This window comes from Photinus pyralis, unplaced genomic scaffold (genome assembly GCF_008802855.1).
Source record: "Photinus pyralis isolate 1611_PpyrPB1 unplaced genomic scaffold, Ppyr1.3 Ppyr1.4_LG4, whole genome shotgun sequence".
Classification (NCBI taxonomy): Eukaryota; Metazoa; Arthropoda; class Insecta; order Coleoptera; family Lampyridae; genus Photinus; species Photinus pyralis.
The window spans coordinates 40,563,337-40,587,952 of record NW_022170511.1 but is presented as its reverse complement, the minus strand read 5'-3'; the positions used below and the strand labels follow the sequence as shown (position 1 = coordinate 40,587,952).

Here is a 24,616-nt window from a genome sequence, read left to right as displayed (position 1 = left end):
TAAAGCAGCTATTGAACAACGGAGGTTCTCATTTGATTTATCATGACGCAAAAAAATCTGTCCGTTGATCTGAACTGCTTCCTCCTGGACCTCCATTACCATGAAGTTTTCTTGCAACTTTTTCGACATGCTCATATGTAATTTCAAAGCATTGTAAATTTTGAATTTGCTTGTCTGGTAGGGCATCAAAAAACATGTAACCAAAATCGTTAGTTCATCATTAAAATTAAGAACTCTCTGTTAGTAAATTAGGAATGAAACCCAGATAACATTTTTTAATTCAGTTTTTTTTAAATTAATTTTAAAAACATTCGATACTTTTTCATAATATTTACCCCGGGTTGAAATTCCGTGAATTTCTAACCACTTTTTAATTAAGTCACTGGTACCTAATATCCCGAATTTTAAAAGTGAGCGTTTTACGTTTAGTAATTAGTATGAACACTCACAACCCGTACTTGTCCATTGTGGCCAGGATGAAGATGTGTAATTTTTCCAAGTAACCATTTAGAATTTAGATGATATAATGTTGTTTTCTTTAATTACAACCATTATCACCAATTTTAATGGAAATTTTTTATTCCATTTATTACGAAACTGTAACTCTGTTACATATTCAGTCGACCAACGACTCCAACATTGCTGGTTTAGCTTTTGCAAGGATTAAAATCTAGAAAGTCATGATATTTGTATGTCTTGTATATCTGGATCTGGTAGAGTCACTGCTGATTTTCCAATTAGGAAATGAGAAGGAGTTGTAAGTATCTAACTGATTTCCATCAAGGACTCTTTGTAAATGATTTGTTTAAAACTTTTGCTTCCCTAAATACCGCCAAAATTTGGTGAATAACAATTAACAAGGAATGAAACTCCATTGTCTGCATTCAATAACAATTTTCTCTTTTAATTGATAACTGATTTTGATTAATACATTGACCTAAGTTAGCTAGTTCCGTACGTGCTCCTACATTTTTCCATTATTACTGTAGATTCTTATTTACATTTATGATATTCATTATACCAGCACTAGATTCTTTATGTAAGATATCAATATTAAAAAGTGACTGGATGTTATTGTAAATTAATATTTTATTATCGTCAAACCTTTCACAAAGAGACTGCCAATTGCCAAACAATTGTATAATTTTTCGGGTAAAAATTCAATAATATCAGAAGCAGAACCTTCTAATGCGGCTCGCAAAAAATTTTGAATATAGGGTGGCAATTTGAAAACTTACCACCCCCCATGTCTTAGTAAATAAACGAGGTATTTTAAAAAATCAAAATCCGTTTCGGTAATTCGGAGGGGGAATCTCAATGACATAGTTGGCGACGCACCCCCTCCAACCCCCTGCGCCCCAGCCACCCCAACTTTTAAATCTTAAATAGTGACCCCCTATGTGTGATACGTCGTTGGAAAGCTCTGAAAAAATGCTTTCCAACCATACCAAATAGCATTACATTTAGGTTAGCAATTCTCGTGCAAAAAACTGAAATATAATATTAGATAGTAAGAGCTACACGAAAATGTGTCTCGGAAATTCCCGCAGGGTGGGGAGCGGGGGTATAAGAGGCTGGCCTTTTACTCTAATTACCTACTTTGCCACAAATCAACATTTCTAGATATACCTACCTAGGGATCTGTCAGTGTGACAATTTCAGCCATGAATTTGAGTTCGTTAGCAAACAGTTTGGACACCCTCGGATATTACGGTCAGGTTATCAGCACAGAAGAAACCATGGTACTAACCAACACACTGCTTTTCTTACAAAATGAAAATCACTTCCACAACGTCTTTTTTTGGGGACGAATCTTCGGCGCGGAAAAGGATTATTTCGTCGCTTTTGGTTATGTTAAAAACGCCTTGGAGGGTAAAATTTATTATTATAGCACTAACTGCATGGACTGGGGTCTACTACCTACGCCCACCGAGGAGGCAATATCCCTACTGCCGCTATGTACGACAAGGTTTCAGGGGAACCCTGCACTACTTATTGAAATTCTAATCGATAAGGACGATGATGTATTGAGTACGAAATCCAATAAACCTACAGTGCGTAAGCTTAAAGAGGAAGATCGTCTATCGGCCACGGTCCACGCCATCACTAATGAGGCAATGATTGTGCCACGTGGCGCCCTATTTAAGCGACCAGATGCTGTCGTTGTGGAAAATCAAAATTTTGAGGGGCTGTCTCAATTAGACTCTCAGGAGTTGGCGTGTTATTTACATTACCGTTCGCCTCAAAGAAAATGGAACACAAATTTGTTGGCCAGAATCGATTATAATTACGCCCTAGATTTTTTGGATACTATAGATGTTGATATACCTGAAGGTTGTTGGATTCTTCACGTTTGTGCTGCCGGCGCCGTAGTTATTATAAATTCGCTATACTGGCCGGGAATGGTATTCTACCACACTGTTCGCACTCCTAACTACGGAAGCGTGTATTTTGGAGATGGTAAAAGGAGTTTAGACTTGCCATTTATGTTAAATCCCGTGTAATTTTTACTGCGTTCGTTATTATTATTACATTGTTTAGACATCTCTGACTATTACCACTATTACTTTAAATTAATCTGTACCATCTCAGTAGCCTAAATTATAAGATACACTCGCATAAGACAACCTCATCCTCGATCAAATTTAACCTTCTTCTACTAATGTTTAGATAAAGTTGACCCTTCCCTTAAGCCTTTGAGAAACTATTAAGCAAGACTAAAATCTTTAGTCATCATAGAAGATCCTACCTTATACTGGCCTTCTGGGGCGTTAAAGTAAATTTGGATATAAACTGCAGAAATAAAAAAACCTAATTTGCGGAGGAGGTGATCAATAGATACAGACCTTTTTCGGTAATATTTTACTGTGGTATCTTTAGCCTTATTACTTTGGTCTCTTCTGCGAATATCAAGCATGCGTTTTGCAATCTTTGAATCCTCTGTACCATATCTACAGTTAACCAAGCTCCATACAAAGGGGCAAAGCATTCCTTAGAATAATAATAATAACATTGCCATTAATTATCCCAAACACAAAAGTACAGAAATAAAATAACACACTACAAGGCGAAGTTCAGTTCGGCGGAGACTACGGCCGTCTGTTACGTTTATGTACAAACAATGTGGAAATAACCAAGGGGCTAAAGTGTGTTTTAATCACGAGGGTGCAGGTGCAGGGATTAGGTTTAGGACGCACTTTCTAGTCCTGTGGCATATACGCTGTTTTTTGTACTCCAGTAAATAATCAGCTCAGCAATTTCAATATTAAAGTCCACATTTGGAGGAAAAAAAATGGAGTATTTCATTGTAGGATCAAAATACCTTGTCATGTCAAAAAAAAATTGCAATTGTGACCGTATATTAATAAATGTGTTTAATTTAAAGATTCTCCTTCAAAACTATCAGGAAATTACTGCCTCCCAAATTCCAAAAGATATATAGAAAACTGTGTAACTATAAAATATGGTGCAATAACCAAAATGTACATAATTATACGGCATACATATGTATTTTACTGGAACTTAGACATTTGGGAATATTACTAGTGTAAAGACACAAGAGCAATGGGCAGAGAACTGATCCTTGTGGTACACTAGCTCTAATGACTACTCGAGAATGCGATAAGATAGTTCTTAAGACTTACTTTTTGATGCATATTAGACAAATGGTTTTAAATCATTCTACAGGCCGAATAAGATACCTACTCCACCCGATTTCAAAATAGCCAATAGTTATTTGTGATGAACGGTATCAAAAGCTTCGCTAAACTCTAGGTCAAGATGGTGTGTTGTTTATTGTCACAAGCTTTTAATCGGTCGTCTGTAACGTGCAAAAGGGCAGTTGTACAGCTATGTAATAGACGAAAACCAGATGTCTTACTTCACTTACTAAACGAGAAAATGTTGAAAACTCTCAGAAATGATTATAAATACAATAGTTTTTATAACTCAAATTTAATAGATGGTAGATAGTTTGAAGAAGACTTTTACATAATTAAAAATTAATTTAAAATTCTCTATTATTAACTTATGTATTTTATAAAAAATGAAAACTAAAACTGAAAAACATTAAAATACATCCTGGTTCATAAGTTAATAATTGTAGTAAAAGCTAACCACAGAAATGGGGAACTTCACTCTTCTGTTTCTTTTTCGCATCATAATTTGAGAAAAACTCGTGTATATCTTCTTCACGTACCACCTTTTTATTTTCGGCAAATTTCTTCAAATACTCAATCAGGTGTTGCTTCATATCGTTGTATCCAGCAAGTGCTTCCATTAATGGTACTCTGCTTAGCGAGTTCAAAAATTTCATGCCGTTTTCCTGTTGTTTTTCCTCAAACTCGCGAGCTTTGGCTTTACCTTTCTCTTCGTACACGTGAACTGTGTCTTGTGGATCTAATAGGAACATTACCTTCTCCTCCTCGTATATTTGGATACATTCGGGACAGGTGCAGAGCTGCTTGCGCCATTCTATGTCGGTCCAAAACTTGGTGGTTACCAACCCAGACTTATCTTTAGGTTTGGTACAAGTCTCTTTATCAGTTTTCTCATCAGTTTGGGCGACATCCACTTCATTATCATCTTTTTCATCCTCTTTACTCTCTGCTTCTGCATTTGGATCCGCTGCTTTCACACACAGTGCACCGTAGTACAACAAAAACGGATGCTGTTTAATGCAAGACTCACAGCACATTTCCGCATAAGAAACATTGCGAGGAAATTCGACACCCAAATGACGCGTATGATACCAATCTTCGCACAGGATGCACTGGATCATCTCGTCTTCTACAGAATCCTCGGGATCAGGATACGGTCGATTACAGCTACAGTACGTGCCGCAGAAATTCTGGTTGTACTCGTTAAATTCGTTGGCATCAGTTTTGGTCGTTTCTAATTTACAGGATTTATTGGCAAATTTGGTATTACCGCAGTCGCAGCGAAAGTTTCGCTTGGTGTACAACTCGACGAGCTCGTGGCCCTCGTGACAATGAAAGCAGCAACCAAGGCAAACACCGGCTGCCTTCGTGATATCAGATTTGGCTTCAGGAATGCAGGTCAAGCAGGAGTACAAGGCTTGTCTTTTCATGTAACCCTAAATGCAAAGTGTAGGTATAGTGTTATCGTAAGATACCTAAGTAATTACCTCAGAATAAGTGCACTTTTTATCATCAATTGCTCCTAGAACAGCATTGACATCATCAATCATTTCTTGTTCACTCTGTAAAACTTCACCAAGGGTAACTATACTCTGCTCAGGATCTTCCACAGTTTCATTGAGGGTGGTATTATTTTCTTCTGACATTTTGAGTAGCACAACTATAAACTATTTAATAATTTAACTACTTTAATTAATTGTAAATACAACTTGTAATTTAGAGAATTTTTACAAGTGAGTTGACAGGTAGAAATAAAATGGCGTATTTAATATTTAACCGCGAAAATTGAGTGACTTTTTGTGCTGTAAACGCCGTCTTAAACTTGATTTACACAGGCCAAATGTTGTTTAAAAGGGGCTTGTCTGCTGTATACAGGGTGCTTTTTTTGCTTCCTTGGAAATCAGTTTTCAGATAGGTACATACATTCATTGATTACACACAACAATCAACAATCAATGGTACATTTAACGTAGAGAGCCCAGAACATATTTAACGACCATAAATAATTGGAACCCTCATCCACTTTTAGTTTACATAAGTAACATGGCCAAAGGCCGAACCTCTGGGTCTAAGAAGTTTGTTTCAATAGCTAGTGACTCTTTTGGCTCTAACAACTGCTGGACGTTTACAAACCATATCTTTGTAATAAGACTTTGATCGGTGAAAGCTCACAAAAAATCCAAATTTGTATCTGGGACCGCATTTTAAGACTAATTAATCAACGAAAAGCCATCATTATGTGTGCTATACATCCAAGTTATTATACTAGCAACATAAGGAAAGTCGACCAGGATTTTCTCTGTATAAAAACCAAAGCCCCACATAAATTAGCGAGCAAACAAACTCTGAGTAGGTGGGTAAAGGAGCTTCTAAAGAAAGCAGACATCAATGTTTCAAGCGTCACTCCACTTCTTCGGCAGCACGAAGACAGGGATGGTCCCTCACTCATCCACCCTCCCCGTTAGAAAACTGTGCCCTCAGATGTCAGATCTCTTCGCAACGACTAACATTAATTTAATTTTAAAGAATATAACACAACGCGGGATTAGCTACCAGAAGGATGGTTACGCGGGGGGTATTAGTAGCCGCGTTGTTAGAGGCCATATCCAGGCAAAAGTGCTTCATTTTTAAATTTGGCACAACAGAATTTGTGATAAGTACTTAATTACACTTTATTACCATTATTATCTTGCTTTAAATATAATTTTTAAGAGTGTCATGAGCAATAAACAAAAGGGTTGCCCATATGCGGACCACTTCCTCTACGCTACTGATTTGTGATAGTACCAATGTGTTATTAACGAGCTGACTTCTAATAAACTAAAGGTGGGAAATGCCATTGACGATCTATTTAAAGAAACAATCTCCGTATAATAATAAAAATATCGATTTTCGATAAAAAGCTAAAAATTACAATACCGCAATTTAAAAATGGCGCTACTGTCGCAAAGTGATGTGTAAATTTCAAGATGGCGCTTGCGTCCAAAATCAGTACAAAAGACAGCGAAGTCGTATTGCAACGTAATTCGATGTTGTGAAATATTTTTCGAGTTTCTCCCCGTTTTCTTTTCTCCAAATTGTGAATATTAGATTTTCAGTTGTGTATGACTTCGTACAAACATGTAATTAATCGATAAAGGTGAGTGCAATTATTAACAAAAACACGAATCCGATTTCCATTATTTTTACGTACTCGTGCATTGTAATGGTCATTGTGATTGATACATCAAAAAGTGAAGGTATTTATCTAATTTCTTTTGTTGGCTTTTATAACAATTTGGTTTGTTTAAAACGAAATCGCGCGTGTATCATGTTCAAGTAATTTAATATCTATATTGATCTTTGCAAGTACCTACGTGTGGCCGATGTTGAGAACTATATTTGAATACAAAAAAAATCGCAATTGCAGGAAATCAACGAGCTCGAGCCCCGCGCATTTGTCGTCAACAACAAAAAGGTCATCCTTAAGGTAAGGAAATGATTTTTTTTACAATTTACGGTAGTACCTTTCTAAAATAAAAAAAAAAAGTAGTTTTAGGCAATTAAACGCGAACTCGTTTGTGTAATTGCCTTGATGATTGCGTACCGTTATTTATTATACACTGACTGACATTTGAGAATTGTCATAAAAATAGACAATAGTGCAATTAGCAACTTTTATATAGGCAAACAGAAATGATTTCCTATCACTCCTGCCTTAATTTGTTTTGCTCGAGACTAATGACCTCAAAGAAGTAGCGTTACAAACTTGACCTCATAATATTTGTGCACTTTTAGTGCAAAAAAAAACTGCCATGTGTTTCGCAATTACAAAGTAAATTTTATTAGACAAACGCTTTCACTATTTGTACTTTTTTCAGTCGTTTTCACTGGCTCATTATTAAAGGTTTGCGCACGTAATTTATTCACTTTCAAAAAGGAAACCGAAGATTAGATTAAAAATTTGTAAATATTTGCCATGTTATTGCGAGCAGTGTTGCCAAAGGTATCCAATCAGCTGATTATTTATGGCTATTGTTTGAAACTTCTAAAAATAAATGCCAATGTTTTGCAAGTGGTTCCTTTGTTTCCCTTTTCTATTTTAGTATATGTCCTTTTCATTTGAACTCCATTGTAACTGCCCTCTCCGAAGTACTGTTCACAAACTTTTCAAAAGGTCAGCTACCCTGCTACCCAGTCGGAGCCATACATACTTGACCTTACATTGTTAGGACCAAATGTACGAATACTAGCTGCACAGTAGCCGATAACCCACAATATTTTCCCACTTTTTGATTTGACTTTTAAATTTCCAAAACTTTGAATGCAGATCAAGCTCTGTACCTTTTAATAGTTGAGATACTGCTGTCTGAACATTGGCAATTTAAGGTTCCTATGGGATAAATATTAGTTACGAGTTGTACATAATTGGTAAGTAATCAGCAATTTAAATACCTAAAGTAACTTACTTGTTACTCAGTAAGTAGTTGTTACTCAGCAGTTTTTTGCAGTACAGTGTAAGTACAAATTATCAGGCCAAGGGGTGAAGTATGGTGATGAAGACCATGAAGTTATAGAATTAACCTTTTGCTCCTGGCATATGGTGTCATACACTGATAGTTTGTTTGGTACCTCACACTGTAGGGAACGTCAGTACATTGGGAGAAGTAGTGAGTAGCAGTATAGAGTGTATTCCAATACATATTCCCAACTTTTACGGTATCCAAAATCCTCGTGCTGTTCATTTTTATCTTAGACGCGTAGTATATCTGTTCCCCCTCCTCTTAGGCCCTTTAGGTTGAGGAACAGGCGGTCTGAATTCAGCCACTGCTCCATGTGTTTTTCAAGCCTCCGCCTCGACTGGTAAGTGTAAAAGCTGTATTCGCAGAGGTACTTCCACGACCAAAGTTGGCATGATTTTCATGGCTCCTCCAGACAGGCGAGTCTGTAACTTACTTAGCTGCTTCCTGTAGGTTGCCCTTCGCATGGCAGGCCACCATACAAGTGTACTGTACAATATTATTGCACTGACCACTGCAGTGGCAAGCCAATATACTAGTCTAGGGGTCAAGCACCATGTACATGCTATTTGCGCAATGTGCCCCCTTCAGGTCAAATAGTTCACTGACACTGTTGGCTTCCTCTTTCTCTGTTCTATTCGTGAATGAAATAACCTTGGTCTTTTCTTTGTTAATGGAACAGTAGAAATTTGATTGCCGTGTATAGGGTGAAAATGTTGTCTGGAACACTGGATATACCTTCAACAATATTTTTTAAAAGATGCTTTTGTTTGCTTACGATCTACATACTTTAAATTTGTGATCAGTGCTGCATACTTCCCCATGGTCAAGGGGGAAGAATTTTTTAATGCACTACCTACTAGTTTTCATTACATATTATTATAGAGTACACTTTTTTTTGGATATAGCAGCATAAGTGAGTGCACTTTAAGAATAAATAGTGGTTGTCTCCCTTGACTGTGCAGAAGTACGCCACTGACCACAATTTTAAAGTACGTAGATTGTTTGAAAATTTTTATAATTTTGGATACCATAAAAATATATGTATTTCAGTGTATCAGACAATTTCCACCCTGTATGTTCACTTATACCTACTCTTATACAGGGTGTTCAGCAAGGAATGCGACAGCGCGACATCTCAGAAACGAATGCAGATTTTAAAATTCTTAAAACTTTGTTGTAAATGTAATCTAGGGCCACACAGGGTCTAGATACCGATAGGGATTTCAATGGTAATTTCGTTATATTGAAATATTTTCTGCCCTAATTATTTTACAGCAAAGTTGTAAATACATTATTTGTAGATTGTAAAATTCTGCGTCTATTCATGTCATTTGTAATTTTTGTTGTGGGAAATTGGAGAAATTAAGGAAATTATAAATTAGAAGTATAATAATAAATCAAATTTTTGTTTCAATAATTTCATTTTTTTCCGGTTTTCCGAATTGAAAAATAATAAATGAGGACATGAGCAGACGTAGAAGTTTTCAAGCTCTTATTTACAATTTTACTCTTAATTAATTAGGGACAAAATATTTCGAAATTAGCATTGAAATCCCTATGGTGCGTAAACTGTTTCTACACCCTGTATATTTTATGATGAAAAGTTTTTTAATTAAATTGGTCATCGCCAAGTGGGGCTACCTAATTTATTTATTTTACTTGGAATATCCTACTTTATTCGATTTTTGGAATCTACAACATATTTGTGTGACTTTCAGTATTTTACGCAGACTTCAAGGGAATTTTGCAGATTTAATATGATACAAGAATCATAAATAGTTACGTAGGGCCTTAGGTAGTGCCGCCCCCTTCGAACTATTAGAGATACAGAACTCATATTGCGTTCAAATTTAGTCAGTTGTAATCAGTACAGCATTTACGCTAAAAAATAATGGATACCTATGCAATATAATTAGAAAATTGCAAATAACAATAATCGTTTTGTGTTCTATGTAGATGGCGGATCCCGATCCTGAAACTTTATTGGAGTGGCTGAGTAGTGGCCTAGGCGATGAGAGGGACATGCAGCTTATCGCTCTGGAACAACTCTGCATGCTTCTACTGATGTCTGACAATGTAGACCGATGCTTTGAAAGGTTTGTATTAATTTCATTTTGAACTGCTCTTCATTTTTTACTGCAGCTGCCCTCCGAGAACCTTTCTTCCTGCGTTATGTCGGATATTCCTCGACGAGCATGCGCCTGAAAACGTTCTAGAAGTTACGGCGCGTGCAATTACCTATTATTTAGATGTGTCGGCGGAGTGTACGCGACGCATCATGGCGATGGATGGTGCGATTAGGGCGATTTGTAATAGATTAGTAGTTGCTGAACTCTCATCACGGACCAGTAAAGATTTAGCCGAACAATGTGTAAAGGTGCTCGAGCTCATCTGCACGCGCGAAGCGGGGGCCGTTTTCGATTCGGGCGGTCTCAGCTGCATATTACCATTTATTAGAGACAATGGAAATCGTGTACACAAGGATACGCTGCACTCGGCGATGGCCGTTGTGTCTCGTTTGTGCACAAAAATGGAACCGGCCGATACTCAACTACCAACCTGCGTGCAAGCACTTAGCACTCTTTTACGCCACGAAGACCAACACGTAGCCGACGGCGCGTTGCGCTGTTTTGCGTCAATTGCAGATCGATTCACAAGGCGAGGTGTCGACCCCGCTCCATTAGCCCAACACGGTACAGTTAAACCCCTTCTCCCGAGACATTTTTATTAAATTTGTGTGTGTAGGGCTAGTCTCAGAGCTTTTAACCCGCCTGTCCAACGCGGCCGGTCCAGCTCTTGCTAGTGGTACTCAAAGTACGCCAGGGAAAGCAACCTCTACCACCAACACCTCAACAAATCAACCTGACCCGAAAGCGACCGCTGCCTCGGTGTCAACAATCATAAGCTTACTGTCAACACTTTGTCGTGGCTCACCGTCGATAACACACGTAATTTACTGTCCTCGATGACATCTAATTTTTTTCAAGTTTTTGAAAATTAATATCCTCAAAGACTAAAAAAAATTAGATGCATCCTTTTTGTTTAGAACAACTGAATGTGTCTTTGTTTCTAGGACCTACTTAGATCAGATCTTCCCGAGGCAATAGAAAAGGCGTTGAAGGGGGATGAAAGGTGCATTCTCGATTCCATGCGTTTAGTCGACTTGCTTCTAGTGTTATTGTTCGAGGGTCGGAGAGCTCTGGGTAAAACCGGAGGTGCCGGCTCTTCGGGAACATTCGTGCCTCGAATTCGAAGGATGGATTCCGCCGCGGAAAAGTCTCACAGGCAGTTGATTGATTGTATACGGTCGAAAGATACGGACGCGTTGATCGAAGCAATTGAGACCGGTGGCGTTGAGGTAATTAAAAATAATTGTGACAAAAATGGTAGTATTCGCTTGCATTTTATTTTTACTGATCGTTTATTGACTTAGGAGTGGGTGAGGTGCTTCCTACTCTTGTATGTCTAAAAGAGGCATACGTACCTTACTTGAGATGTGGGTGGGAAAATTAATGCATTTTTTACATCTAAAATTATTGACTAACAAATTGTACAGACGCAAAACAAAACAAAAACTTCCATCCATACTATTCCAAAAAATTTTGAGTTTTTTGTTTCACCTTAGGCACGTGCTGTAGGTCTCTGGATAGGTATGTGGCCATTTTTTATTAACTGTAATTGTTCTTTTTAACCATCTGTCGTAACAGTTTTGAAAAGCTTTGTCTGCTACAGCTGTAATCAACTTCTGTAGATGCAAGTTTTTAATTACGCTTGCAAATCGTGAGTGTGTCATAAAAAATCACGCCTATTCCCATTATCCCTCGAGCAAACTTCGACCCCCAGCTTTGGAGGCAACGTGAACGGCAAAGGTAACGACAAAATGCAATTCCCTCTCGCCATTCTTCAGTTACAGCGTTCAAGCTTGACCACCACGCGGAGGCAACGTCGGGGGGGGGGGGGTGCGCTCCCGTCACACAGCGCATTCAAAGCATCTTGCCGTTGTCGCCGTCCAGAATCGCCAATTTCTATTTTTCCCTACATAAAATTCGTTTAACTATGGAACTAATCTCGAGCAATGTTAAGTTTTTTTTGTGTCATCCCTGGTCGATTGCTACGAATTTTTAAACTTCCCACTTCATTCAAAAAAGATTTCCATGCACACCCTGCCCTTGCTTTCCGAGGCGATTTCACTGGACTAAAAAAAATTTGAACAGTTCGTACCCTTACGGCTATGGACACCCACAGTGCCTGGCCCACTTGTTGAATATCTTCCTCCATGTCTACAAATACGTTTTTTTACATTCCTTATGGCAGCATGCTAAAAAGGTAATAAAAACTCCTCTTCTATTGTTTTTTTTGCACATGTTATTGATTACCCTCCTCAGCCACTGTGCCATCATCGTAAGTCTTCCCGTTTCTCCTTCAGCTATGTCTCTATGTTGAAAAACACGAATATGGAACGAATCTCTGTGGAGGGGGGGGGGGGGCACTAGAGCAATGTCCTTCGTTTTCACATATTTTCATCTACTATTTGTGAGTATTGTTGCTGCAAATTAAAAAAAGTTGGATTATCATTTGTACACACACATACAAATTATTAAACAATAATTTTTAGCTTCCTAGCATGTGCTAGGTAGCTATTGCGATAGCCGTTTTTTGAACATTTCAAAATTTCATCAAATGTCGACGTTTTAGACCATTTTAAGCAACTTTTAAAGAATAAAATTTTTTTCCGTCTGTATACGTACGTACGTACGTTTGTTGGCAATTTTCTGAGAAAACGGCTCGACGGATTTTGTTGAAATTTTGTATATATGTTTTAGGCATACCGAACAGAAAAATAACGGGCCGGATTTTTGAAAAAAAATTTTGGAGCGCCGTAACGGCATCGAACTTTTTTTTTCAAATAGCAACCTAAAATTTTTATTCTATTATTTGGAAGACCTTATTTTCCTGTGTACAACCTACAAAAAATTGGGCCGGGTTATATTATCAAAAAACGGAGAAAAAAATTGTCAAAGTCAAAAAATTGTGTTGCATATGTGCAAAACGCAACGATCTTGTTTCTGAAGCAATTTAAACGAAATTTCTATGGTAAGTCCCTTTAATAAAAGCAAACAAAATTCATGCGCAAAAATCGTGTTGCGCATGCGCAGAAATGCAATTTTCTTATTTATGGAACAATTAAAACGAAATTTGGATGGTAGGTCCTCCTAATAAAAGAAAACAAAATGCATGCGCAAAAAATCGAGTTGCGCATGTGCAACATCCAACTTTCTTATTTATGGAGCAATTTTAACGAAAATTGGATGGTAGGTCCCTCTAATAAAAGCAAACAAAATGCATGCGCAAAAATCGTGTTGCGCATGCGCAGAAATGCAACTTTCTTATTTATGGAACAATTTTAACGAAATTTAGATGGTAGGTCCTTTTAATAAAAGCTAACAAAATGCATGCGCAAAAAATAGTGTTGCGCATGTGCAACATCCAACTTTCTTATTTATGGAGCAATTTTAACGAAATTTGGATGGTAGGTCCCTCTAATAAAAGCAAACAAAATGCATGCGTAAAAAATGCACCTTTCTTATTTTTTCCGTCTGTATGTACGTACGTACGTTTGTTGGCAATTTTCTGAGAAAACGGCTCGACGGATTTTGTTCAAATTTCGGATATGTATATTAGGCATACCGAACAGAAAAATAACGGGCTGGATTTTTGAAAAAAAAATTTTTCCCGTCTGTAAGTGCGTACATATGTTGGCAATTTTTGGTTTCAGCTAGGAAGCTATTCTGTCAAGAATTTGACACCTGGTTTTTTTGTGTTCAGAGATGGAAATTGATTGTTTGGTTATATGATGATGAGGTTGAAATATTTGAACCTCGGTCATTTACTTTAACATTTTTTATAGGTAAATTTCATGGACGATGTCGGACAAACCTTACTGAACTGGGCCTCTGCGTTTGGGACGCAAGAGATGGTCGAGTATCTTTGTGAAAAGGGCGCCGACGTTAATAAAGGCCAACGAAGTTCGTCCCTACACTACGCCGCCTGTTTCGGACGGCCGGCTATCGCGAAAGTACTTCTACGTCACGGCGCCAACCCCGATCTCAGAGACGAAGACGGCAAAACCCCTTTGGATAAGGCTAGAGAGCGCATTGACGAAGGTAATGATGTTTGTTTTTTAATTGCGCGTCGTTTGACATGTACTTGCTCAGGCCATCGTGAGGTAGCTGCAATCCTTCAGTCGCCGGGCGAATGGATGATACCTTTGGATAAGGAAAGGCAAAGAAAATCGGAATCTGACAGTGAAGAACAAGTCGAGCCGCGTGGTGATCCTGAAATGGCTCCACTTTATCTTCGTCAGCTACTGCCTGTGTTTTGTGCTACTTTTCAATCGACTATGCTCGCATCTGTAAGGAAAGCGAGTTTAGGGTTAATAAAGAAGATGGTGCATTACATTCAACCTAGTCTGCTGGAGGAATTGTGCACATCCGAGGTGTCCAATAACTTTGGTACACAATTAGTGGAAGTGATTGCAACCGTTTTAGACAATGAGGTTTGTATTCATCTTTTTCCAAATATATAGTATCAATTGTTTGTTGTCATAATTAAAAATGTTATATTCACAGTTATGTTGATCAGATATGTGTGGCTTTTATCCGATACTACAATTTTGCAGATCGGTTACTGCTGGCCAAGTACACGCAGCTACACCATAGTGACCCCGCTCGCTGTACTCTTGCGCAATACTTTGCATGGCAGGCACATAATTCAATGTCCTCCACCTATGGTTAGTTTGTTTTGGTCCCCTATTGGTTTTAATACTTACCTCGTGTGTTGTTGCTAATTTGCTTAGTTTAGTTGAAATTTTGTAACTTATGTGCCTGCTTGCAATTGCTTTTTTAGTTTTCTTAGTAGTTTTTTCTAACGGATCATCTCTACCTAACTAATCCATTAACAAGTGTGTTGGTGTATACATCTACCAAATCAAGTCATTAACTTGCCTTTGATTAATAGGAGGATGAGGATGGCCACCTAATCGTGTTATCTATCATACAAGATCTGATGATAAAAGCGCAAGATATATTTTTGGACCACTTCGCCAGATTGGGAGTTTTTTCAAAGGTGCAAGCCTTAGCAGGACCACCAGATGTCATTGTGGAACCAGAAGAAAACGATCAAAATATCACAGAACAAGGTAACTTTCGAAATACCAACTACAATTTTACCGTAATTTCTTGTAGCTGAGGTGACCGACGTGATCGAAGACGCAAAAGAAATTTTACCCGGCAAAGCGTATCACTGGAGGGATTGGTGTTTGTGTCGTGGCAGGGACTGTTTGTATATATGGTCGGATGCGGCAGCCTTAGAGTTGTCAAACGGATCAAACGGTTGGTTTCGCTTTATACTGGATGGGAAATTGGCTACTATGTATTCAAGTGGTTCACCAGAAGGTGGCGCTGATACTTCAGGTATGTGTTAATTACTTTAATTATTGCATGCCTTGCCAATTTGTAGTAGTTTTTGTGTGCTCATCTGTTAAAGACCCCAGACTCCACAAATTCTGTGGTGAGTTCTCCCTAACCTCTTCCCTTCAATGTTGTCTACTCATGCATGCAGATTCCCTTTTGAGATACCATGAATCGACTGCGTTGTCACGATCTCTGTGATTATGCAATCGACTATTTGAGTACAACGGAACTCTTTCTATTTTCTATGACGCTAAAGTCATTATCTTTTGTGTCGATAGGCAAAAGCCGGGCTTCTGATTCCTTAACTACGGAAGGTAAGAATTGATTAATTTGCATTTTAGTACCTTAGTTTGTAGCTGCGTAATTGAATTACTGTACATTAAACGTTACCAATGTCTAGAAAACAGAGGAGAATTTTTGGAAAAGTTACAACGTGCCCGCGCGGTTGTTAAAAATACCACAACGTCCCAACCCATCCTGTCCAAACCTGGACCGACGCGACTTGTTGTGGGAAATTGGTCGTTGACGTCGCGCAAAGATGCCGAGCTTCATATTCACAATTCAGATGGTCAGCAGCAGGCGACGATATTGCGTGAAGAGCTTGCTGGGTTTATTTTTGAGTCAAATCGCGGTACCAAGCATTCATTTACAGCTGAGACGAGCTTAGGTAAGTTGAATGATCTAAATTGTGGCGATCTTTGGCATACTACAGATGTAGCTGCAACACATCAGTATTCATAGGTGGTAGGCAATATATCGCTAAGTGGGTAGAGTCAATAATTAAATTAAATATTAATTTAATTTATTTACTTTAAGTAGTTAAAGCCCGTTATCACCTCCCCCTTTTTTTTTCACGTCACAGTGCTGTTTTGTGATTGGCTGCGCAATTTTGTGACAGTAAGTTTGAATTTTTGGATTAACGGCTGTACTCAACGGTTAACAGCTGCGTCGGCTGAACGTACCGGCGTAACGTGATTGGTTGTATCAGTTTAAATATACAGCGTGTAATGATGGTTATATACAGGGTATTTCTTATCGATATTTTTTACCTAAAAACATAAACTGTACTCTGCTAAAAAATTTTACAAATGAGATTGTAACTTCCATGGGATTACTATACTGCGATTTTGAATATTTCACTTCAGCTGTCAGGTATATAAAAGAGAAACTGCTTTGTCAGGTGCTTTCATACTCTGTTTTGTGATAGTTACTGCTGTTTTATTGTAAACATGATGTGTTGCCTCTGTAGCGATAACAGCTCGTTCTCTGCTGAAGATCAATTGTGTTGTTCTCAAGACAAAATTAAATAAGAAATTTCCGTCTCCATGTCAATATGTAAACTTAGCGTCTTCTGATGGATTTTTGTTATTTACTTTTTTCTTATTTTTAGTGCGTTTTGTGATATTGTTTGTTAATATCAGATTGGTTTTTTTAATGCTCAGGTCCTGAATTTTCAGCAGGATGGTCGAATAAGAAAGGGAAACGTTTACGTTCCAAAACTGAAGCTACGAAACAAAAAGTGAAAAATTTAGCGAATACTGTACACGAACAATATTTTAAGGCTGCCCAGGCGCAGCCGCGCGGCGTCGTCGCGAAGTTAGGTAATATAGTGGCGCATTTGGAGCGGGCGTGTCAGAAACAATGCTCGTACTCGAATAATCGCGACGGCGGTCACACGTGGAAAGATATTTTATGTAACGCTTTAGACGAATTAACGCAAATTTTGCAAGAGGACGGAGTCGTTAGTGCTTATGAATTGCATAGTTCGGGGTTAGTGCAAGCTTTGTTATCGTTGCTCGCGACGAGTTATTGGGACCAAGGGCTAAAATCAAACAAAATGAGCAAATTTCAAAAGCAACGAGTGCAGTTATTTAAACAGTGCTTTAAAGAGAAATCCAATGAAGAACAGAATTCCTTAGCGATTTTAGTTCATAAATTAATTGCAGTGTTAGAAAGTATAGAAAAATTACCCGTCTATTTGTATGATTCGCCCGGATCAGGTTACGGTTTACAAATTTTGACGAGGAGATTAAGGTTTAGATTGGAAAAGGCTTCCGGTGAGAGTACCTTGATTGATCGAACTGGGAGGGGATTGAAGATGGAACCGTTGAGTACTGTCAGACAGTTGGAAAGGTACCTATTGAAGATGGTCGCCAAGCAGTGGTACGACTATGATAGGAATACATTTCAATTTATTAAGAAGTTGCGGGAAGTGAAGTACAGGACGTTTAAATACACGCAAGATTTTGACGAGGGTGGCGTGATCTATTTCATAGGGACAAACGGGAAAACAAGTGCAGAATGGGTGAATCCCGCACAGTATGGTCTGGTTTCCATCACCAGTTCAGATGGTCGCAATCTGCCTTATGGGAGGGTGGAAGATATCTTATCACGCGACTCTTCGGCTTTAAATTGTCACACTAATGATGATAAACGCGCTTGGTTTAGTATCGATTTGGGCTTGTACATAATACCCACCTGTTACACATTGCGGCACGCTCGTGGTTATGGTCGATCTGCGTTAAGAAATTGGTTATTCCAAATGTCCCGAGATGGCGTAACGTGGATAACACTACTAACCCACACAGATGATACATCATTAAACGATCCGGGGTCGACGGGCTCGTGGTATGTTGAAGTTCCGCCAGAAGAGTATCAAGGTTGGCGCCATGTCCGCATTCAGCAAGCTGGTAAAAATGCATCGGGACAAACGCACTACTTAAGTCTGTCTGGTTTCGAATTATACGGGCAAGTTACAACAGTATGCGAGGATCTTGGGAAGGCGGCCAAAGAAGCTGAGGCTTACTTAAAGAAACAAAGGCGTCTGTTACGTGCTCAAATGCTTAAGCACGTTTCTGTGGGGGCCAGAGTTGTCCGCGGTATTGATTGGAAGTGGCGGGATCAAGATGGAAATCCAGCAGGTGAAGGCACGGTTACGGGTGAATTACACAGTGGTTGGATCGATGTAACCTGGGATCATGGAGGTTCCAACTCATATAGAATGGGCGCAGAAGGCAAATATGATCTTAAATTGACGCCAGGTTTTGATATTGAGGTGGCAACAACCAAGTTGCACAGTGCTATAGTGAAAGCTAAAGAAACAAAAGACAAACAAAGTGTGTTAACTAGTCGTAAAAGTAGCTCTACGCCCAGCTTGCCAGAGGCGACTGACGTCAAGACTTCTGTGGCATCTACAGAACAAGCTGCCTCAGCCGATAACTTAGCTGCCAAGCAAGCTGCTGAGACCATAGCTGAAAGCATGTTATCGGTCGCTCGCGCCGAAGCAATTGTAGCTGTCACATCTGAATCTCAGGCTGCAATTAACGAGTCAGATTTATCGGTGGTTGTACACCCCTTGCGAGATCCCCATCATGACCTATCTGCAATAAACAATTCGATATCGAGTGATCTGGCCACAATAGTCGAAAGTCTCGCACTCACAGACACCAAGCCTAGCAATGTCATTTCTCACTCTCAATTGAGACGTCAGCAAAGTTGCGACGCGTCAGAGCCACATCGAAGTAATATCACCACTAGTAATTCGGGTTCGAATTTAAACAAGGATGTTTTGTCACGGCGATCCAGCAAGATCAATACTAGTCGAGCTGCCGTCAATGCGGCAGCGCAAAGTCTGGCCGAGGCCGTAGAGGCGCTGGATAAAATCCGCGAAGGAACAGATCTGTTTATAAACAATACCAACACCATCCTCTCCGGAGAACTGCTCCAATCGACTATTATGATGCACCAAAATCAGCAGAACCAGCAGACGACGGGTGTTAGAATATCAGTCTCGGACGACGACAGGCCAAGTAAAGCGAAGAAGCCATCCATCGAGCACGAAATCAAAGATAACTGCAGCAAAGAAGAGGCGGTGAATAACTCAAATAACGCGAGAAACAATAGCAATTGTTCGGTGACGAATCCGATGAGCGTAAGCGTTCCTAACCTCACCTCGACCGAGGCAAGTAATCACATTGAACCGTCATCAACAGTGGGTCTCTTAGAAACATTTGCGGCATTAGCTAGACGGCGGACGCTAGGCTCGGTAACGAGTTCGAATAGCGCCAACGCAAATTCCAACAACGCATCCGGAACGATAATTAACTCTAACATACAAAATAATCATCAAAATACGGGCGGAACGTTATTTCCCCGAGCGCCAAATTCAATGTCCAGTCTAGTAAAGCTGGCCTTGTCTAGCAACTTTCCGGGCGGTTTATTAAACACGGCTCAAAGCTATCCGAGCTTATCGTCGACCAATAATCCCACAAGTAATTCTAATAGCATTCCCGCCACGACGGCCACTCAAGGACTTAGTCAAGCGTTAACCATGAGTTTAACATCGACTAGTAGCGATAGCGAACAGGTAAACATTTGGAATTTTTTTATTACATCCTTGACTCCTGTTCTTCCTGTACGATATTCCTGTCGCTACAAGAGATGGCATACCGTAAGTTGAAATGCCGCTAATGTTTTTAAGAGAATTTATCGGAAGTGTGTTCTCATCTCTTCACTGTCACTTTGCGCTATTTTGAGATAAGTTGTACATAACACCAAATCTAATTTGGTAAGATTAAATCGCTTGTAAATGAAAAAACCTAATAGTCCTGTACGACCTGGACATTTTGCCAAACTACAATTTCAAATATTAAATTACAAGGCAAAGATCCTCTCTTCGGCTGTATGACATGTCACCATATGATCAGTGTTACGAGGTTGTTGATTTTATGGCCACATTGTAACGGAAATTGCAGGTAAGCTCAACAGTATGGATCATTTTAACTGTCTACTATGGGAACTTTTTTGAGGATTATTTCCATGTAATAGAAATCATATTTCTCATTCATCAGCTGGCATTTTCCTCCTTTTAATCATTTACGCATTTGTGTCTGTCTACACCGGTAGTTCTAAATTTTGGATATGTTGTCTAGGATGATTAATAAATGCAAAATGCACAATTCCTCCACATCCGCGACCGCGGCCATATTGAAAAATCTGAAAGAAATCAGCACAGTTTTTTACGTATATCTTCGTTTCGGTGCATTTTACCACGATAAGAGTGAAAGAATAGGTCATAACTGAATTACAGTGTTCTAAAATTAGAAGTTTGACAAATTTCCGAAAATGCGATTTTTTTAAAAGTTCATACAGTCGTCCATTTTAAAAAATGATAAACAATTGTATCTTCGTAACTATTACTCCTAGATACAAAAGGTAAAAAAGTAAATTATAGGAAATTTAATTCTCTACAACATTGAGTAGAACTCTTTTGTAGCTAAACTGCACTGAATCGGAGATATGTCATGTAAAAAGTGTATGCTATTATTACCAAGTTTGAATCTTGATGTTGGGAGTAGCGTTATTTAGGGAGGGGGGGTGGACTATCTCTCCGTACGAGTAGGTTTGGATAAGAGATTTAAATCTCTTCCCGTGTGAAGGTCACAGCAGTGAAGTTTATTTGGCAAAATGTCCTTGCCCCATCCCACGCATCAATTTTGACGCATTTGCATCTAGGATCCTTGAAAGACCGACCACTTTCAGGTTTCGTTGGAGGACTTTTTAGAATCCTGTCGCGCGCCGACCCTTCTGGCCGAACTGGACGACGACGAGGATATTGGCGACGAGGAAGATAACGACGAAGACGAAAACGAGGACGACGCCGATTACGAGGACGTGATGGTGTCGCGCAATCTGCTGTCGTTCATGGAGGAGGAGGGTTATGAGTGTAGATCTGGAAAAAGGCGATCGTGGGACGACGAATACGTTCTTAAAAGGCAATTTTCCGCGCTTATACCGGCGTTCGATCCACGACCGGGACGGACCAACGTCAATCAGACTACGGATTTGGAGGTTCCTCCACCTGGCCAAGAAGAAGGCGGATCTAATTCCGATCATGAGTTGCTTCCACAGCCGAAGTTGCAGTTAATTTTACGTGGTCCCAATTTACCTGGTATACCCGATGTGGAAGTTGAATTAAATGATCCCTCCTGGACTGTTTTTCGGGCTGTACAAGAACTTATTCAGTTGGCTGATTTAGGAACAAGACAGGAGAAACTTCGACGGATATGGGAACCTACTTACATGTAAGTAAGAGACACTGAAGTTAGCATTAAAATTAAAACAACAGTATTTTTACGGATTATTTTTACACTTGCACTAACGGTGAACACTAAACACCAGCTATTTTCGCCAAAGTGTTAATCTAGCTGTATTTCAATAGGATCGTTTATCGGGAAATTAAGGATGAAAGTGCATCCGAATTGGAGGAGGGCCGTTGTACTCCTGTGGTCACCCTGTATTCACGAAGTGGCAGTAGTTCTGTAGCAGGAACAACACTTTCGCCGAGCACTCCGATTCCCGGAACACCATCAGCTTCTAATTGCACAGTTGAGGATGTACTGCAACTGTTGCGCCACCTGTTTGTAATTACAACATCGAAGGAACAAGATTATCGCGACTTATCCATTGATCTTTCGCCCGAGCAATTTACAAGCAAAAAAATCACCAACAAACTCCTGCAGCAAATACAGGATCCTTTGGTGCTGTCGAGTTCGAGTCTGCCCGCTTGGTGCGAGGAACTCAACCATTCCTGCCCGTTCCTGTTTCCGTTTGAGACAAGGCAGCTGTATTTCAATTGTACTGCGTTTGGAGCGTCGCGTAGCATCGTGTGGCTGCAGACGCAGCGCGATGTAACCATCGAGCGACAACGAACGCCTGGCTTGTCGCCGAGGCGAGATGATCCGCACGAGTTCCGTGTGGGGCGGCTAAAACACGAAAGGGTTAAAGTTCCTAGAGGGGAGACATTATTAGACTGGGCCATGCAGGTTATGAAAATACACTGTGATCGTAAATCAATTTTAGAGGTAGAGTTCGCCGGAGAGGAGGGTACGGGGCTCGGGCCCACTTTAGAATTTTACGCGCTTGTCTCGGCGGAGCTACAACGGCGAGATTTGGCAATGTGGATCTGTGATGATGAAGCTCTCAACATGCAAGAAGCTGTAGATCTCGGCGAGGGGGTCAAACCACCAGGGTATTACGTTAGGCGGACCTCCGGTTTGTTCCCGGCTCCATTGCCTCAAAATTCCGACATCTGTGATAAGGCTGTACGTTACTTCTGGTTCCTTGGGGTGTTCTTAGCTAAGGTTTGTAGCCCTAATTCTCCAACAATCCCTTAATTCACGTTGTTAGGTGTTACAAGATAATCGGCTGGTAGATTTGCCACTATCGAAAAGTTTCCTTAAGTTGATGTGTCATGGGGAAATTCAAAATACTGTCAACGAGCGTATAGGCTTTGCAGGTTTGAAACGTAACGAAGATGATATGATGACCTCCAGTTTAATATCTGAAGAGAGCGAAAAGGAGCTTGAATTGGATCCCCCTAAGCTGACGCTCGAAGATAAACGACCATGGTATTGCGGCATTCTAGGTGCGGACGACTTGTTTGATATTGATCCAATTAGAGCTACTTTTCTTAAACAAATCCAGGAGTTAGTAAAACGCAAACTGAAAATAATCCAAGACACAAGCTTATCTGCTGAAAGCAAAGCGCATCAAATTCAAAATTTGAGCCTCAATCACGCGTCCGGTCCAGTTTTACTGGAGGATTTAGCGTTAACGTTCACTTACGCACCTAGTAGTAGCATTTTTGGTATTTCCGCAATTGAACTAGTTTCAAACGGCGCAGATATCGAAGTTAATATAGAAAACGTAGAGGAGTACGCCGATTTAACGCTAGGATTCGCACTAGATAAAGGAATCGCTAGGCAACTTGACGCTTTCCATAGAGGCTTTTCAGTGGTATTTCCGATGGAGAAACTATCCGCCTTCAGTCCAGATGAAATGCGCGTTATGCTTTGTGGTGATCAAAATCCCGAATGGACTCGGGATGATCTGATGAACTATACTGAGCCCAAATTAGGATATACAAAGGATAGGTAGGTAACCATATTATATTAAAGAGTAGATTTAGTAAATTTTGAGGTTAAAGACATTGATTTGAATTTGAAACTCTTGAATTTGAATAGCACATTTTGTTTAAACTGCAGAAACCTGTAATTGACCTACTGTGTTAGTACTGCAAGCAATCGACACAATTACAGGACATCCGTTCCTACTTGGTGCCTAACATTTTTAATTAAATCCATTTGTAGCCCCGGATTTTTGCGGTTCGTAAACGTTCTCCTGGACATGTCTCCTGAAGAAAGAAAGGCATTCCTCCAGTTTACGACGGGCTGCAGCTCTTTACCGCCGGGCGGATTGGCGAACTTATATCCACGTTTGACCGTAGTTAGAAAAGTGGATGCGGGCGAGGGATCCTTTCCATCTGTAAATACCTGCGTCCATTATTTAAAATTACCCGATTATCCTACGGAAGAAGTGCTGAGACAACGACTTCTGGCCGCGACGAAGGAGAAAGGATTCCATCTGAACTAAATTTAATCTCTAGACGAATTTCTTTCCAAATATAGTAAGTTTTATTTTTTAAATTAAACATACAATACTGTTAGTGTAATTTAATTCGTTGGTCAGTAGAGAGGATCATCGCTGCAAGTTGTACATATGAAAGTTACGACCAAATTTGAATTTGTCAATATAGTGAATTAATTTATTACACAGTATAGACTTTAATTGCATCATGCCGCTTGTGGCATTGGGTAACTTATGGTTTCTCTTGTTGCTTTAATTTTGCAGCATATTGTAGTATATTATGTATGTATTGATGTTAATACTATACCTTAATAAATGTAGTCAACATAACCTTTTTTTTACCTCTACGTTCCGTTTTTCTTGACTGTTTAAACCCCCATTGTTTTATATTTTACTTGTGTATGATGTTTGATTTCTTTCTTTAGGTTTTCATCACAATTGGAGGTACGAATTTTGTCTTTATTCCTGCGAGAAGAACTTGCTGCAATTAGCTTCGAACCAAATTAATGCTTCCTTTATGAATAAAACTGTTACCCACAGTAATGACACTATTAAT

The 24,616-nt window shown here is 39.4% G+C and overlaps 3 protein-coding genes across 10 annotated transcripts; 2 read left to right on the top strand and 1 right to left on the bottom strand.

The window, feature by feature from the left end:
- Positions 1–1,659: 1,659 nt before the first annotated feature.
- LOC116169810 (radial spoke head protein 9 homolog) lies at positions 1,660–2,555 on the top strand. The gene has a single exon (XM_031485986.1). The coding sequence runs from the start codon at positions 1,665–1,667 to the stop codon at positions 2,502–2,504; it is 840 nt and encodes a 279-aa protein (XP_031341846.1). The 5' UTR covers positions 1,660–1,664; the 3' UTR covers positions 2,505–2,555.
- Positions 2,556–3,937: 1,382 nt separating this feature from the next.
- Positions 3,938–5,469, bottom strand: LOC116167620 (putative E3 ubiquitin-protein ligase UBR7). The gene is made up of 2 exons (XM_031483032.1): positions 5,147–5,469; positions 3,938–5,095 (listed from the first exon to the last, which is right to left on the bottom strand). The coding sequence occupies exons 1-2, from the start codon at positions 5,303–5,305 to the stop codon at positions 4,112–4,114; spliced, it is 1,143 nt and encodes a 380-aa protein (XP_031338892.1). The 5' UTR covers positions 5,306–5,469; the 3' UTR covers positions 3,938–4,111.
- A 1,146-nt stretch (positions 5,470–6,615) lies between these two features.
- On the top strand, positions 6,616–24,390 carry LOC116167615 (E3 ubiquitin-protein ligase HECTD1). 8 transcript variants are annotated; one of them, XM_031483019.1, is made up of 18 exons: positions 6,616–6,798; positions 7,069–7,128; positions 10,118–10,257; positions 10,304–10,854; positions 10,907–11,109; positions 11,235–11,519; positions 14,070–14,325; positions 14,377–14,717; positions 14,841–14,951; positions 15,179–15,359; positions 15,406–15,633; positions 15,912–15,947; positions 16,034–16,300; positions 17,094–19,999; positions 21,175–21,716; positions 21,854–22,775; positions 22,822–23,567; positions 23,784–24,390. In XM_031483019.1, exons 3-18 carry the CDS (start codon positions 10,118–10,120, stop codon positions 24,064–24,066), a joined length of 7,998 nt encoding a protein of 2,665 aa, XP_031338879.1. In that variant the 5' UTR covers positions 6,616–6,798; positions 7,069–7,128; the 3' UTR covers positions 24,067–24,390. The 8 variants fall into 8 exon arrangements, with proteins under 8 accessions (XP_031338879.1, XP_031338878.1, XP_031338880.1 ...); XM_031483018.1 differs by having other exon boundaries at positions 17,091–19,999; XM_031483023.1 differs by having other exon boundaries at positions 6,617–6,798; positions 17,076–19,594.
- Positions 24,391–24,616: the final 226 nt, after the last annotated feature.